Genomic DNA, 15,472 nt, shown 5'->3' with positions numbered 1-15,472 from the left:
CACCCGGTGAGTAAAACTGGCAGGGACTGTTTTACTTTATAGCGTCATAATGTATTAATTCAAATATCTTTACTTAGCCTGTCATATCGATTACCACTTTGCACGAGGAAGGACGACGATATATCACCAAAACACTATTTTGACCCACCCCTAATATACTGAGATCTTAAATAATGTGTGCTGTAAAAAAAAATAACCCATACCCCTTATATTATATTGTTATTTGTGACTCCTCAAAAATTATGTGCTAATGGTTTATAAGTTTCTTCTATTCTTAATTAAATTGCCACCATCTCTTCTCATCAGTCTTTAATGCCAATGTCAAGATTATAATCTTTTTGTATGTCTGGCTGTTCTCAAATATCAAATTCTTCTCTTATTTCAAACAACACTTAAGCTTGTCCAGTGTTTCACTATCATACAAACGATAAAGTTAATTAATAAATTAATGAATACAAATTCTGTCCCATCCTAGTGTTTGGTTTCATGATCAAAAAATCCTAGTCTCTACGGTCTGTTTCCTCCATACTAACCTTCTGTTCTCTGATTATAACTGATCTATTAACATTAACATTCTAACAAATCTGCAGGATTTGAGCAGCATGCCAGTGCACCGTCAGTATTTCGTTAAGAACTGTTGGTAGAGGCTAAATTAATAAACCAACTTTCTAGTATGTGTAATGCTTGAATACCTCACTTGATCTGACTTAAAGACAGTAAACCAACCAGTAAAGCAAACACCTCTAAAGCATGCACACAATTGTTTCAGGTTCTCAGACACTATTACTATACTAGACTATAGAGAATTAATTCACAGTATAACTACCACCAGTAGGTGGCGCCAATGTTCTACTACTGAGAGTCTACACATTTCTCCATGAGTGACACCAATGTCATGATTGAGGTACATCACTAAAACATGATTATTTTTTAGCTCTGTGCATGTCAACATTAGTATTAAGAAAAACTGCACCTTTTCACCATTATAAGCACTGTATTTTCAGCAAGTTGGCCATACACATAAACTTTAAGGTAAAAAACAGCTGAAACAGTCATTCATCCACTTTTTGCAAAAGGTTAACATACAAAGAACGCAAAAAAAACATGGGACACATCAACTCTCAAACCTATCCACCGACGCAAAATGGAAAAGAGCTCTCTATAATACTGAACATTGATATAAATTCTTGAGCTTCTTCAGCATAAACGCAGGCTAAAACATGGTACAAAATGCACACTGTGCAAGTAAGGACATCTTTAAAACAAACGGAGGGGAGTTGATATGAATAAAGGCTTTCAAAAATCACTTGCTTGTATAATGCATTGGAATGTGATGAAATGTGTGTGCCTCACACACACGGTGAAAAAAAAGCGTTTGTGTGTGTGTACAATACAGAGCATTTTGGATGTAGCTTCATAAGAAAAGCTTACAGTACATTATATTATATCATACAACAAAAGGTTGTAAAAATAGTGTCCAGCTTAGATGGCAAACTGCTTTGGCTGCTTCTTCAGGCTCATTGACTTTTCCGTTTGTGAAATGACATGTGTGGCTCTGTTGTTGAGGAGTCTGCATTCATGAAGAACATCTGTATAAAGGAAAATAATCAGATTTAACACAACGAGGATTGAGTTGACAGCTGGTTAGATGACATGAAAAAACAGTATGACAGTATGCAGCAGAGAATGTCCTACCATTAAATTGTTTGTATGCTTCTTCGACAATGGCATTGTTCGATCTCTTTATCTCCCAGTAATTATCTTCCACCCATGGCTTACAATCATGGTGTTCAATAAGCTGTCCATTCTTGTATAAACCAGCTAGACATTTACAGGAAGAAAAAAACAAAACAATTTATTTGTATTTTATTTCACAGTAATATTTAAATTATACAAGAAAATGTCAGCGTTATGTCTGTAATTGGTGTGAGTTGAAAACTGTACATCCATTTGACTTACAGTGCATTCAGAAAGTATTTACCTATTCATGGACACTGTCAGCTATGAAATAGCTATGTATACAGATATGTGTATTTCTAATTCAACTGAATTCACCACAGGTGGTCTTCATATCTCGTATCTTATCTTTACTGAACTGTAGAAACATCTCAAATATGATCAAGGAAAATGTATCTGAGTTGAATTTTAATAACCGTTATATAGGAAAATATGCCAGGATTCTTTTCTGAATAACTATTATATAAACATTTTTGTCATGGACACGCAAAAACTAAAGCGAAAGCCTGGAACCAATCCTCTGGACAGTGTCTGAAAATGGCTTATTCTAGTTTTTCCTTTGTGTGAAATAAAATCTGTGTAGTTTGCTGCAGAAAATCATGCCTTCTTTAACTTTAATGAGGGAAAATGTCAAAGTGCAGGGTCTGATTACTTTCTGGAAGCACTGAACAAACGTTTTACTCTTGCATTATTAGGAAAAGAAGTTCACCTTTGATTGTATCCTCAATGTCTTTACATAACTGGTACAAGTCACTCCCACGTCCTGCCACTCTTTCCCCTAGAATTTGAACAAACAATTTAAGAGATTTTGGGAAACATTCACTTAGTCTAAGTGTACAAAAAAACATATCTGTCTTACCATCGAGCACCTTAATACTGGGGAACATTTCCAGAACTATAATTCTATAAGATGTGTTCCTGCACACTGACGGAGAGAGACAGAGAGAGACACTGTGAGTTCACTCATCAAGATTCTACATCTTCTACATGATTCTTTATAAATCACTGAAAATTACCTGGATTAGTATAATTGTAAGTGTTGTCTTTAAGACGAATACTTTCTAGCTTTCTCAAAGACTGAAGGCAGTGAAGGCTCTCAATGCTGTTGGGGAACAAATCAAGAAAATAGAAACAATTCAGTACAGTATTATCTTCTTGTAAATACAATAGCAAACATCCTTTTTCATTATAAAGGGTAAGCATTTGATGATGGAATACCTGGATATGATATTACCAGCCACGTTTAAATTCTGTAAACTCTCACAGCTGCGTAATGGCTCTGGAAACACAGCAGCAATAACTGTATTATTATTTTAATAATTAATTTTAGTGCTCTTAACAGGAGATTATATAGCATGGACTTTATTGTTCTTGAAAGCTTACCTAAATTGGAAATCCTGTTTGCAGACAAATTTAATACAGAAAGAACCCCTAGCGATGCCAAGGAAGCCAAATTTGTGATATTATTCCCAGAGAGGTCCAATCTCTCCAGACTAATACATTCCCCAATGCATCCAAGATCTTGTATTCCTGTAAGACAAACCAAATATTATTTGAGGAAACAATGATTTTTGATTGTTAGGACTTAAATGGTGAAATTGTATCTTACCAAGACCTCTCAATTTAAGAAACAATATAGACTCCAAATCAAATTCTCCAGTACGTGATTTGAGCAGCGCAGCTGTAATCTTGTCAAAGTCTGCATCTGCAGCAAAAGAGAGCACATTCAATCTTTCATTCTAACATGTGCAACGCAACTACAGAAATAATCCTTACATGTGAGTCAGCAGTACAAAAGCAGAATGCTAAAAACACTGTGTCTCTCCTGTTTATGCCATAACAACATAATTCACACAATCCTCTCTGAACAGTAAGTACTAACAGGCTGATCTGTGCCACAGTGGTGATGTCACTGTCTCGCCAGTTGCATGCATGAAAAAAACTACTGAGGGAGTTCTGTTTGGTTTAATTTCCTGAGGCGGAGTATGTTCCTAACACTGATTCTGAGCCTGCTGAAAAGAAAACACAGATTCTGTAAAGAGAACACACTCATCAGTTTCTCCTTATTTATTCCGGTTATACTTTTAGATTTCAAAAAAAATTGTTACATTAGTATGTAATTTATGTCAGGGCTGGCAGACTGTTTACTGTTTTGTGTTTTCTATGGCTGATACATGATGCCATTTCTTCTGTTTTAATAATTACAAATGATGCACAAAAGTGCTTAACTAAAAAAAAAACCTTTTCTCAAGAACAACTATGTACTTACATAGTTTGAATGAAAACAACAAATAATCAAAACAGTAATACATGAAACAGGTAATGAAAAAAATATATAATTCAATGATAATATGTTTAATCGAGTATAAAAATATGTATAAAAGGAAATAGCCATATACATTATTGGTGCACCTGATAAGTTTCAACTTTTTCCCACTCCCTTTTGAACATGTATAATTTAAATTAAATAAAGTGTTTTGTCATTTATATTTAATGTAAATGTTTCATGTTCTTAATAAATCATCATCAAATAAATACATTTGGATGAAGAGGATAACGTTATTGCACAGCATTTAGTACGTTTCTAAAATCGGCTTGATTAATCGGTCTATCGCTAATCAAAACCAGAAGAACTTAGGATATTATTTTGTCAGTGAATGCACTAGCGCCGAAGAGAGAGTAATGACAATAAAATATCATATAATACAAATATAATATAATAAAGGATAATGATATAAATATATTAGTAAGTATAAAAATATTCAGTACATCTAGAAACTAAAAATGCGCAAGATAGTGATTAAAAAGTAAAACTGCACAGAGTAAATGTAATATTGCACACTGAATAATAATAATAATATATTTTCATATACACAGTACAGTGCCACCGTGTCAGTGTGGTAAATAGTAAATAGTGGGTATAATAAGGATGGTCACCAGACACATTTGTTGTAAATACGCTAATGCTACCTGTAGCGTAGCTACTGTATGAGCGTCGTGAGGCAGCGGTTATACGCAAATTAATGAGGGTGATTCAGCAGGATGAGGAGACCTGGAAGGGGTTGTTTTTTGTTTGAAATGATAATTGTTCTTCCATTTTCACAGACAATTGCACACGTTAACAAACATGTTGTGCGGCAAACGATACGCTGTTGGTTACATCTAAGCATAAGCCACCGCTCGCTAGCATAAGCCGCCGCTAACGGCTTAGCATAGCGACGTAGCAACAAGCTCTCCATCATAACTTACCCTGCTCTTTCTCCCGCTTCGAGTCCATTGCGGGCAACTTTTGCTGCGTGTCGACGGCGTTAACCGGTGCAGGGAAGAGGCAGGTCAGTGGTGACAGAGTGGGGGAGTGAAGCTGACATCTGTCCCGGCAGCCGCTTGTCTCTACTGTACTAACTGTAGTGTAGTGTAGTGGTGCTGCAGTAGCAGGTGGACAAACGAGCTCTGATTGTCCCTGCAGTCAGTCCAGGCTCAGGCTCAGGACCAACACACACACACACTCACGCACGCACGCGCGTACACCACACACACGCTCCAGTGTTTGATAGATCATCTTTTGAGCAACTGAGAGCAATGACTAAGATGATTAATGTGGGGAAATGTTACTTAATGTCAAAAATGTCCACGATAACTGTGATAATCTATCTATCTATCTATCTATCTAGTCCGAGTTGCCAAGCTTAATCATACATTTAAAGGGAAATATAGAATATTATAATTATATAAAAAGAGAAATAATGTTAAATATTATACACATTACATCACCCACAGTATATGAGCATTTTCTCCCTTTATCAACCGCAGTACTTATTTATTTATTTCTTTGCCTGTGTTCCTATTGGTTTGTCTTGGCTCCGGTGGACAGAGCTGCCGAACAGCTGAGGAGGCAGCAGATCAGTTTGCAATAGTCAGTCAGTCTCCGCTGCTGCTGCTGCTGTCACTACTGGACACTTGTCTTTTTACGCATACTCTGTTTGGGTAACAGGGTCATTTGGTTACTTTGCAACCTGTTTGACACCTCGTGGGTGTGTGTTTGTGTGCGTGTGTGTGTGTGCCACAGAGTCTTTGATGCTCTCAATGCCTTTCACTGAGAAAAGGCTCCGGACGTTCAGTGTCATCAATGTGTTCAAGCAACAGATGACCTGATTAAGATGGGTAACAAGCAAACAATATTTACCGACGAGCAACTTGATGCCTACCAGGTAAGTCAGCACATTATTTTTATTATGCATTACTTCCTCTTTTTTCTTGATATTAACATAATCTTATGCTGTGGGACATCCTGTTTTTTGGATTAGACAAAGTTTTTCCAGTATTAGTCATTAATAATGTCCAGCCTCAGTCTAAGGTGGCCATGGATGTTCCATATCACAATATATTTACCATAAAAGTGTCATCATGGACTATGTGAATCTGTCAGCGCCTTCACGGACATCACTGCCCACTTCACAAAATCATAAAACTGAACCTCAGAGTAATTGGACTGCACGGCAGAGGAGCCATTAATCATTATTTACAACCGAAGAGCGACAACAAAAGGAATGCTGATGCCACTCACACGCCACCACTCAAACACAGCCAACTCAGTCACTCACCTTTGGCCTGGAGATGCTTATCTCTCACCTTCAGGACTATAAGATCCGTGTCAAGCTGTTGTGTCAACATCCATCATTCATCACTCATTAATGGTTCATATAAACATCTTACACTATTATCTTATAGGACAATTTATATATTTAACAGTAATTTAACACGTTCACTTTTGAATACTCCCTGACAATTGTATGTTGATTAAACGCGCACTTGTCAGGTGCTTTTTTTTTTAGATGAATGAAGTTCAATTTTGATTTTATTGTAAAGATGAAGCATCATAAAGTGTTCACTGAATTATAATCTGAGGAGATCTGGCTTTTTAATTCCCCTCTCTCTTTAGAAGAGTGTTTTTGAGGAAACACATGGTGGTATGCACAGGTTTAACGTGTCGTTAGATGTGGACTTAATAATTGATGCCAAGTCAGTATGATATGCTGTGAAACTCTACTCTCAGGAGACAGTTTACTTCTCAAGAGGATCTCTGGTTTCTCCTATTGCTTACGCATCCTTCTTAAAAATACTCTTGTTTTCTGGTGTCTGTTTTAATAATTATTCCTTCTTCATTACTTTAATTATTTCAGACTCAAACATATAAGATGTATCATCTGATACAGAGTGTTGTTGTTTCGTCCTGAAGAAATGAATTGCTCGGCTATAACATATATAACAACACTACATTATCTTTGCAGTCAATTTGTTGCATTAACAAGTAGAATAGAAACTGCCACACCATTAAAATCAGATACTGCTTCAACTATTTATACACAATTGTAATTTATTAAGCCAAATGTCTTCAGTGGGCCTGTTTTTGGCTGGGACGGATTAAGAATCTCACTCTCTGTGGAGCTCAGTTGGCTCTGCTCCTCACATTCAGGAGCGGAGCACAGACAGAACAAGGGGCAACGTAAATGGAGTTGCTCCCAGCAGAGCTGTTGGATAATGGAAGTGCTAGTACATGCATGTCAGACAACAGCAGATCATGTTCCTCTGCCTCATCCTTGCTATTGCAAGTGGCAGGTGACAACACTCACAGACACATCCTCATTTTATAGAGAAACCCGACACCTCCACTAGCGTTTTACAGGAAAAGCTTGTTCACATGACTTCAGAGAGCCTGTAATGCTATTTGACATGACTCCCAGATGTGCCACTGAGAGTGTTTTCAAGACCTTTATAGAATTTGTTAATTGTACTCTACCTTACATATTAGACCGCGTAGTACAGTTAATCAGAATGACATCACAATAGGTTTTCACGCGCTGCTTTTCTTTCATTGCAGGACTGCACATTTTTCACCCGCAAAGAAATTCTGCGGTAAGTATTTATAAAGTATGTATAATTCTGAAGCTCACGGATTTGTACAAACTACACATTTCACCAACTGTTGGAACATATGCATTATTACACATTATACCATCACCAAACTGTTTCATTCTTTGCTCTGTGCCATGTGGTTTATTTAGCATGCAATACTTTACTTTCAGTACAAGATTCTATCTCAAAACATTCACACTTCCTATTATACCATGTGTCAACCATGTGTTCAGAGATAATTGTTTAAGGAACCTGATAACAAAGCAATATTTGGCCCCTTTTCAACAAGGGGAAGTGATGTTGCAACATTCATATTATAGAATATACACATACAAGTTCATTTTCAATCTTGTATTAATAATTTTCCTTTAATGAACATGACTGACATGTTGCTGTGTTATTATATACTCCAAGCAGTCTCAACAGTACAAAAGAAAACTAAAGTGCAAAGAAGAAATCAGGACACTGCCAGGGGCTGCTGAATTTCTTTACACAGACTGACATCCTAGATGATTCTCTCATCCAGTGCAGTAGTGATCTTATATTTCCCTAAATAATCCTACATCAGTATCAGCATGTTACTGAAACCTCTGAAAGTCATGTTGACCTTTTGACTGCGGTGTTGTTTTCACAAGTCTCACATTTCTACCTCTGCTAACTTCAACGCCTGAGAAAAATGAAAGAAACATAAATGAGCTCTTAGCGATTGCACTGTAGGTATCATAATTCAGTGGGGGTGGCGTCCGCCGTTCCTCTGGTTGTGTCACTCGGCTCTCTGGGCGACAGGCATAAATTAAACAACAAAACACTTGATTTTCCTTTTAATGGAATTGACCAGTGACGCTCATGTTTCAGTATCTTTTGTAAGCGGCTGTGGATGTGGGGGAAGATGGATAGCAACTTAAAGAAATGAAACGCAGATCCTGAAGAATGTTGCAGTGCAGCGTCAGAGGTTGCATGAACCCAGGCTTCTCAGCGCAGTAAGAGCTCTCACGCTGTGAAGTCATGTGTGTCTGCGGGTGCATTGGTCGCTTTTCTCCTACAAATACCTGAATTTTAAAGAATTGATTTGAGAAATAACGCAGGGAGTGCAAACCTAAGCCAAGGCCACAAAATTTACAACCATGTCAATGTCATTGTCCAAAAATATAACCCCCTTGGCGAAGCTGATTGCACAACATGTTTATTTTAAGGCAGAATATTTTTTGCCTCTGTAAAAAAAAAAGTGCACTGTTCTCACTTGCATTACTGCTTTATTTGACAGAACACAGTATTTATTTCCACTTTTTCACCCATCAACAAATGGCGCATGTGCATCTTCTGCCTCAATGATATTGAATTGACTTTGATTCTAAGGACAGCAGTGGTTTGGAGACTAAATTGACAATCATCTGAAGGTGTAACAGGGTCCTACACTTTATGACCCACATAAAACAGCCCCTGTTCCCGTCCCCAGCTGCAGCTGCTACAGCACAGTTATGTAACATCAAACAAAAACAGCTTATCACTGATGATCATAAGGTCAACGTTTTGAGCCACTTGGCTATATTTCAACACCAGAGCACAACATTTCAGTGTTTTTTTTTTGTAGAACATGAAGTGCCATTTCAATAACTCTACTGAGTATCATGCTTTTCTTCATCACGCTTTGCGATGGAACACAATATTTTAGAGCCGAGGGGTCAGAGAAGATGTACGACCCTTTCAAAGGTCACGGTACATTAAAACGGCAGAACTGCTCATCCATTTCTTACACTGCCAGAGTGGAATGCCATCATTTTGACAGGTTTATTTAATTTAATTGGAGTCAGTTTGTCCTCTAAGATCAATATCACTGATGAGGGGGCTCTGCTCAATAGCAACAGAGATAGGTTACAGTGGCGTCTGGTGATAAAAAAAAACACAACATTTTAATGAAAAGAGGAAAAAAAAGCACTACGATCAGACAAGGCGCTCTGTGTGCATTCGTCCCGATAGCAAGAGTCTATGGTAAAGAGCTGTGTGCCCTGAAAGAACCAGAAATACGTCACATGACCGGTACTCGCTGTAAACGAGCGAGCAAACGTTTTTAAACTACATTTGAATGCAGATTACACACGGTAGTCACGGACTGTATAATGTAATTATTACTTCACCCCACGCAGTCTGTATGGTCTTCCGCACTTGCACTTGCCAACATGACCAACAGAGGCTGCCAGAGGCCCTCTATGGGCGGGCCCCCACTGATAGGTTATGAAACGAGGAGGCTAAAGATAAACAGCATTTTTTTTTTTACATCATTCTTTGCAACTCTAGATGTTAAATGATGTTAAACAAAAGATTTGTGTAGACCAGATCCTTGTGCAGTATGATGGATATGTTGGAAACTAGAGAATATTTGTGGTCATATTTAAAATGTAACACTATATTTGTGCTATTTATTTATCAAATCTTATTGTATCAGCCATGTTACAAAGTTTTGTCTCAAAACCATTAATACAATGAGTCTTTTTTTTTTTTTTTCCTAGGTTGCATGCCAGATACCATGAGTTGGCTCCACATCTCGTTCCAATGGACTACACCAATGATCCTGAGTGTAAACTGCCTTTAGCCTTGATAGTCAATATGCCAGAGTTAAATGTAAGGGGAACAACTGTACCTTTTTAAGGACACAAACACTGTCTTTGTGGGCAGACGAGGGCTGCAACGATTATTAGATTTTTCAATAATTAAAACAAGTCAAATAATTAAAAACGAGTCTTACAAAGAAATCATTAAAACTGAATCATGTTGGTTTGTGGACAAAACGAGACATTTGAGAACATCATCATTTCCAGGTCTGAGAAACAGTTTTTTCAACATTATCTGACATTTTATGGACCAAACAAGTACTCACTTCATCAAGAAAAGAATCGATAGATTAATCGATTATGAAAATGAATCGTTAGTTGCAGCCCTTGGGCCGACTACTAATTACTACACCATGTTTCAGAGCACAGAATTGTTTTTTGTTTTTTTTTTAATTCATGTCATTATCACATATATGATTGTTGGTCATAGTATAGGAAACGGGCTATGAAAGGCACTGCCTCTCTACACTGACATATACTGTACATTCACTGCTATTTGAAAAGAATGAAGTGTCAAAAAGCCATGTCACATAGCAGCAACTAAAGACACAGCAAAGATCATTCAAATGTGTTCCTCTGGGTATGATTGGTTTTTACCCGTTTGACTATAAGGATGGAGGGAGTAATACATTCCCACATTAGTGAGGCCTTGTTCAAATGCCGGACCGATTAAAGCTTTGCTCATGTGTTATGGATTTAGTTCAGAATGACTTTGCTTTAGAAGGCTTTCGTTTCAACTTGCTCCACTGTGTAGAGGACAGACGTAGGTCTCTTCTGATGGCCTCCACTACGGGATAAATTCATTACAAGTTGTGCCAAATCAGCTCATTACCGGGGGGATATAAAACCCCCAGTGGTTGAGCAACAGAGGAGAAAATATTGTCTTTGCCATACGAGCAAACGGACAGAGTCAGCTGTTTTTAGATGAGTACTGTAATCAGCAGAATACCACTGCAGCGCATATGTACTGTAATGGTAAATGGTCTTTGTTTTTATTGTGCATTTCTAGTCTTGTTGACCACTCAGAGTACTTTACACAAACAGTTTTGCCATTCAACGATTCAGACACATGCTCTACTGCAGCACATCTACTGTATATGTGGCACTTTTTCTATCACACATCATTCATAGTCATTACCATTGACATGAAGCCACAGCAGTTTATGGTTAAGTGTCGTGCCCAGGGATGCATCAGCATGTACTGTACATAGAGGAGCTGGGGATCGAACCTCCAAACAAAAAACATCCTCACGCTGCAGAGTGAACACATGCTGCAGACAACAGGACTTCTCTGTTCCCTTAGAAACAGAGAAACATACATTTTTTTTTAAATCTTTTTTAAGAAATAATGTAACAGTGGCAAAGCTTTTGCTTACTTTGACATGTATTTCAATAACCATACACTCATGCAGATGTTTAAATGGTCGACATGTAAAAAATAAAAAAAATATCTGAAATTCAAATTTTGCGCATTACACATGTTAAATTGAAGATTGAGGCTATGGGCTACAAACACATCCATGTTGTGATGTTTTTGCACTCACTGTATGTATTTTAATGCTGTAATCCCCTTCGTCTATAGGAAAATCCGTTCCGCAACAGGATCGTAGAGTCTTTCTCAGAGGACGGTATGGGGAATCTCAGCTTCAATGAATTTGTGGACATGTTTTCAGTCCTCAGTGAAATGGCTCCAAGAGAACTGAAGGCCATATATGCCTTCAAAATATATGGTATTTGCCAAATTTCTCAAAAAGGATACTTTTTGATTTTGTCAGAATGGTGACAAATGAAAATGCCCGTTATAACCCACAGATTTCAATGTGGACAATTACCTGTGCAAAGAGGACCTGGAAAAAACTCTGAATAGGCTGACGAAGGAGGAGCTGACTCCTGAGGAGGTGGAGCTGGTGTGTGAGAAGACCATTGAGGAGGCAGATTTGGATGGAGACCACAAACTCTCCTTTGCTGACTTTGAAAATATGATATCAAGGGCTCCCGACTTTTTAAGGTAAAAATACCTCTTTTTTTTTTCTACCTGAAATACAAATAACACTTTAAGATTGTTGCCTAAAAGCATGTGGCAGTATGTTGTTTAGAGGCCCATCTTGAAAAGCACACATTTTAAAATGAGTCAGTGTATGCCTTACACCAGGGCTGCCAAACTCATTTTAGTTCAGGGGTCACATATGACACAATTTGATCTCAAGTGGGCTGGACCAGTAAAATAATAGCATAGTAACCTATAAACAACAAGATCTCCAAATTTTTACAAACTGTATTATGAGCAACCTAGAATTTCTTGAGAAAGATAAGTGCAATTTCAACAATATTGTGCAAAAGTTACCATTTACACATGTGCATGACAACTTACAGATCACAGTGGATCTACAAAGGCACACCACATTTAGTCACAGGTATCTGAAACTGACAAATATAGTTAAAGCGAGCCGTATGTTTGCATCACCTTTAAAGGTCCAGTGTGTAAGAATTATTAACATCTAATGGTGGAGAGGATGTTGTTCTTTGTTTGTATAGTGAGCTTCCACTTCAGAATGGGAAAAACATGCTCTGGCTGATTTGTCCATTTGGTTTGCTTAGTCTAAGGCGCAGGATCTCTTTCGCCCTGTGGACCTCTGAATAATTACCAAAACAGAGCGATCTCCTATGACCTACATTTATCTCTCCCACCCCTCCCTATTCTCACACATATAAACCAAACAGCTGGCTGACTTACATTGAAAGAGAGATTTACAACATCAGAAGACAGCACCAGCTTCTCTCTCTCTCAAAGCACTGATCATGATTACAATAATGATTCTGTAGCCCCTCCACCTCCGAGAGTCCAAAACTGTCCAGGTTTCTTGTTCGCAGTAGAATCTACTTCTAAAATCATGGCTTCTTTTTAAGCCATAGACCGTCTCATTTTACGAGCACTTTGTAGCTGTTGTGCTTCTCCCTTGCCTCCGTTAGTCGTGACGTAGGAAAGAGGTCACTCTCTGTGCAGTGCACTTGTGTGGAGAGATGATATGTCATAAAGTCATTTGACAGTGGTTTGAATGTTTCAGATATTTGTTTTGAATTTTGAAGCTTTAAAGCAACTATACACCAACACAAACATATATATAGGTAGTATATTCCATTTCTGGCAATAAACCCTCATAACTATTACACCTAGATTGTTGTGTGTTTCTACTCTTCTTCAATGATGGTCCTGTCATATTGTCTCTTTTGTTACTGCAGCACCTTCCACATACGAATCTGAGAGGGCTAAATAGAAGTTCTCCAAGGTTGACTGTGTGATGAACCTCAGGACCTGAACCATGTCCTCAGTGGTCTCTGGCTTTATTGAAGTCTGTTCAGTCAAAATCTCCAAATATTCCGTAAAGCTGAAGTCCAAGGACCCTGGATTTATTTACCATAGATAAAAAAATATATATTTTCTTCTGTCTCCTTATAAAGGGCTCGACCTGGATTGGTCTCTTGTTGGTAGAAAAGGTAATTTTCCACATTTGAAGCCTAAAATGAACCAGTCTTGCTTAATTATTGCTTATTGAGCACATTCATTGATGCATACAATGCTTATCTACCTACTGTATATTGCACATGTCTTCCTAAATGACACAATAGATATAAGGTGAAGCTTGACATGAATGAAAGCACACAGCACTGGCATTAAGGGCATACAGATATTCTATTTAAGCTATGCAATATTTGTACATTCAGTGCATCGTCTCTTGCCATTTTAGGTTGTGTGTTATGCTTGTGGAACTGGAACATGATGACAATCATATATTCTGTTCTCCAGTTAAACAAAAGGGCTCCGTCGTCTCAATCCCATTTGGTTGCTTCCATCTGCCTCAGCCATTATCATGAGATGTTAGTTACTGCCATCTTTGTACATTTACAGTATTTTATGTGTCTTCAGGTATTTGTCTTACAGTGAATAAATGTGTTGCTTTCCCTCTGCGTGTGAGCATGTGTGATTTTTTGTTGTCTCTTGAAAGGGCGGCAAAGGACAGTGTGAATACTGAGAGACTTCCTCTGACCAGCAACTTTAACGAGATCAGCAATATCCTGTCCATATGACCAGTTCACCTCAACCCACCCACCCATGATGATCAAGGGAGTGTGCACAGTAAAGATGAGGAAAATGAGTGAGTGCGCCTCTGTGCAGCTCATCATATGAGCTGTAATAACTTGTTAAGCAGGATGTGATCAAGAGCCAGCTGCCTCAGCATTCGCAAGCGAGATTACATCCTGCACACACAGTTAATCTCGTAGGGGAAAATGGAGGAAACGGCCTTGGTCATGTTGGTTAATGATTTATGGATTCTTGTTTCCAGGCTGCAGGTTTGCATCAGGTACATATGAAGTATAGTGCACACTGAAACACTTGCGAGTCACACGGATGTTTTTTTTGCTTAGAGCCTCGTTGGTGACACTTTGGGTTTTTTGCCGTCATTTGCTGCAAAATAAATTTGACCTGGATGACTGCTGCTGAGTCAGACGAGCGCAGGACACATATAAAGTAGGAACTGGGGCACAAGCTGCAGGTTTAAACAGCATAACAGAAAAAAACAGCAGCAGTGGTGTATGTTTTCATTTAGTGAATTTACATAAAGTGACAGGAAGTCGCTGAGGTGCTTTTGGTGCAAACAGCATCACAAGACAATAAGAACGAAGAAGAACAGCTTAAATTAAGACAACTAATTACTGTACAAGAAAGAGCTAAATGAGGCTTAAAGCTTAAATATAAAAAGAGTAGAAACACAGCAAACAAATTCAGCATATGTGTTTGTTTCCTCCTTGCATGCAGCTATTGGGAGGAACTTGACCACATGTAAAGTAGGTTTATTGTGTCAGTGAGAATGTGATCTGTTGTGTGTGATCAACGTCTAAATATAATGGCACATTAGAGCCTTGAACAGACAGTCCCATTATGTACGTTACAAATGAAATGAAAGACACGTGTTGTCAAAACTTCAGCTGAAAGAAGAGGATGTTGTTTAACAGTGTGCAGTCCGCGGGGGCAGCCAGTGAATTCACTCCATTATCTCCGGTTCCCTTTATGAAGGCACTATCACATATTCACGGCAATATGGCGCTGATTGTGTGGCCGCGTTAATTAACTGGGAACATCTGTTCATTATGATTCCAGCACAGAAGCTTCTGGCACACTGTGATACTTGGGCTGTAAAGCAGCCGTCACTGTG

The 15,472-nt window shown here is 38.2% G+C and overlaps 2 protein-coding genes across 3 annotated transcripts; one reads left to right on the top strand and one right to left on the bottom strand.

Moving 5' to 3' along the window:
• Positions 1–294: 294 nt before the first annotated feature.
• On the bottom strand, positions 295–5,166 carry lrrc61 (leucine rich repeat containing 61). The gene is made up of 9 exons (XM_058646015.1): positions 4,987–5,166; positions 3,347–3,442; positions 3,121–3,267; positions 2,956–3,016; positions 2,754–2,839; positions 2,597–2,662; positions 2,447–2,515; positions 1,696–1,821; positions 295–1,589 (listed from the first exon to the last, which is right to left on the bottom strand). Exons 1-9 carry the CDS (start codon positions 5,012–5,014, stop codon positions 1,483–1,485), a joined length of 786 nt encoding a protein of 261 aa, XP_058501998.1. The 5' UTR covers positions 5,015–5,166; the 3' UTR covers positions 295–1,482.
• On the top strand, positions 4,809–14,225 carry cib2 (calcium and integrin binding family member 2). 2 transcript variants are annotated; one of them, XM_058646019.1, is made up of 7 exons: positions 4,809–5,069; positions 5,804–5,945; positions 7,616–7,650; positions 10,158–10,269; positions 11,842–11,989; positions 12,072–12,267; positions 13,500–14,225. In XM_058646019.1, the coding sequence occupies exons 2-7, from the start codon at positions 5,895–5,897 to the stop codon at positions 13,519–13,521; spliced, it is 564 nt and encodes a 187-aa protein (XP_058502002.1). In that variant the 5' UTR covers positions 4,809–5,069; positions 5,804–5,894; the 3' UTR covers positions 13,522–14,225. The 2 variants fall into 2 exon arrangements, with proteins under 2 accessions (XP_058502002.1, XP_058502001.1); XM_058646018.1 differs by lacking the exon at positions 4,809–5,069 and having other exon boundaries at positions 5,225–5,945.
• The last annotated feature ends 1,247 nt before the right edge of the window (positions 14,226–15,472 follow it).

This window comes from Solea solea, chromosome 12 (assembly GCF_958295425.1).
Source record: "Solea solea chromosome 12, fSolSol10.1, whole genome shotgun sequence".
Lineage (NCBI taxonomy): Eukaryota > Metazoa > Chordata > Actinopteri > Pleuronectiformes > Soleidae > Solea > Solea solea.
Note: the sequence above shows the minus strand (reverse complement) of the source record. Positions and strands in the feature narration are given on the sequence as shown.

What these genes read in the sequence shown, in the direction of transcription:
- lrrc61 (XM_058646015.1), bottom strand. Translation starts at nt 5,014, where the DNA reads ATGGACTCGAAGCGGGAGAAAGAGCAGG. An exon ending in GAAGCGGGAGAAAGAGCAGG is followed by an intron (nt 3,443 to 4,986) that starts GTAAGTTATGAT and finishes CTTTTGCTGCAG; the next exon opens with ATGCAGACTTTGACAAGATT. An exon ending in CATTGAGGATACAATCAAAG is followed by an intron (nt 1,822 to 2,446) that starts GTGAACTTCTTT and finishes GTAAATGTCTAG; the next exon opens with CTGGTTTATACAAGAATGGA.
- cib2 (XM_058646019.1), top strand. Translation starts at nt 5,895, where the DNA reads ATGGGTAACAAGCAAACAATATTTACCGACGAGCAACTTGATGCCTAC. An exon ending in ATATGCCTTCAAAATATATG is followed by an intron (nt 11,990 to 12,071) that starts GTATTTGCCAAA and finishes TATAACCCACAG; the next exon opens with ATTTCAATGTGGACAATTAC. An exon ending in AGGGCTCCCGACTTTTTAAG is followed by an intron (nt 12,268 to 13,499) that starts GTAAAAATACCT and finishes TTGTTACTGCAG; the next exon opens with CACCTTCCACATACGAATCT.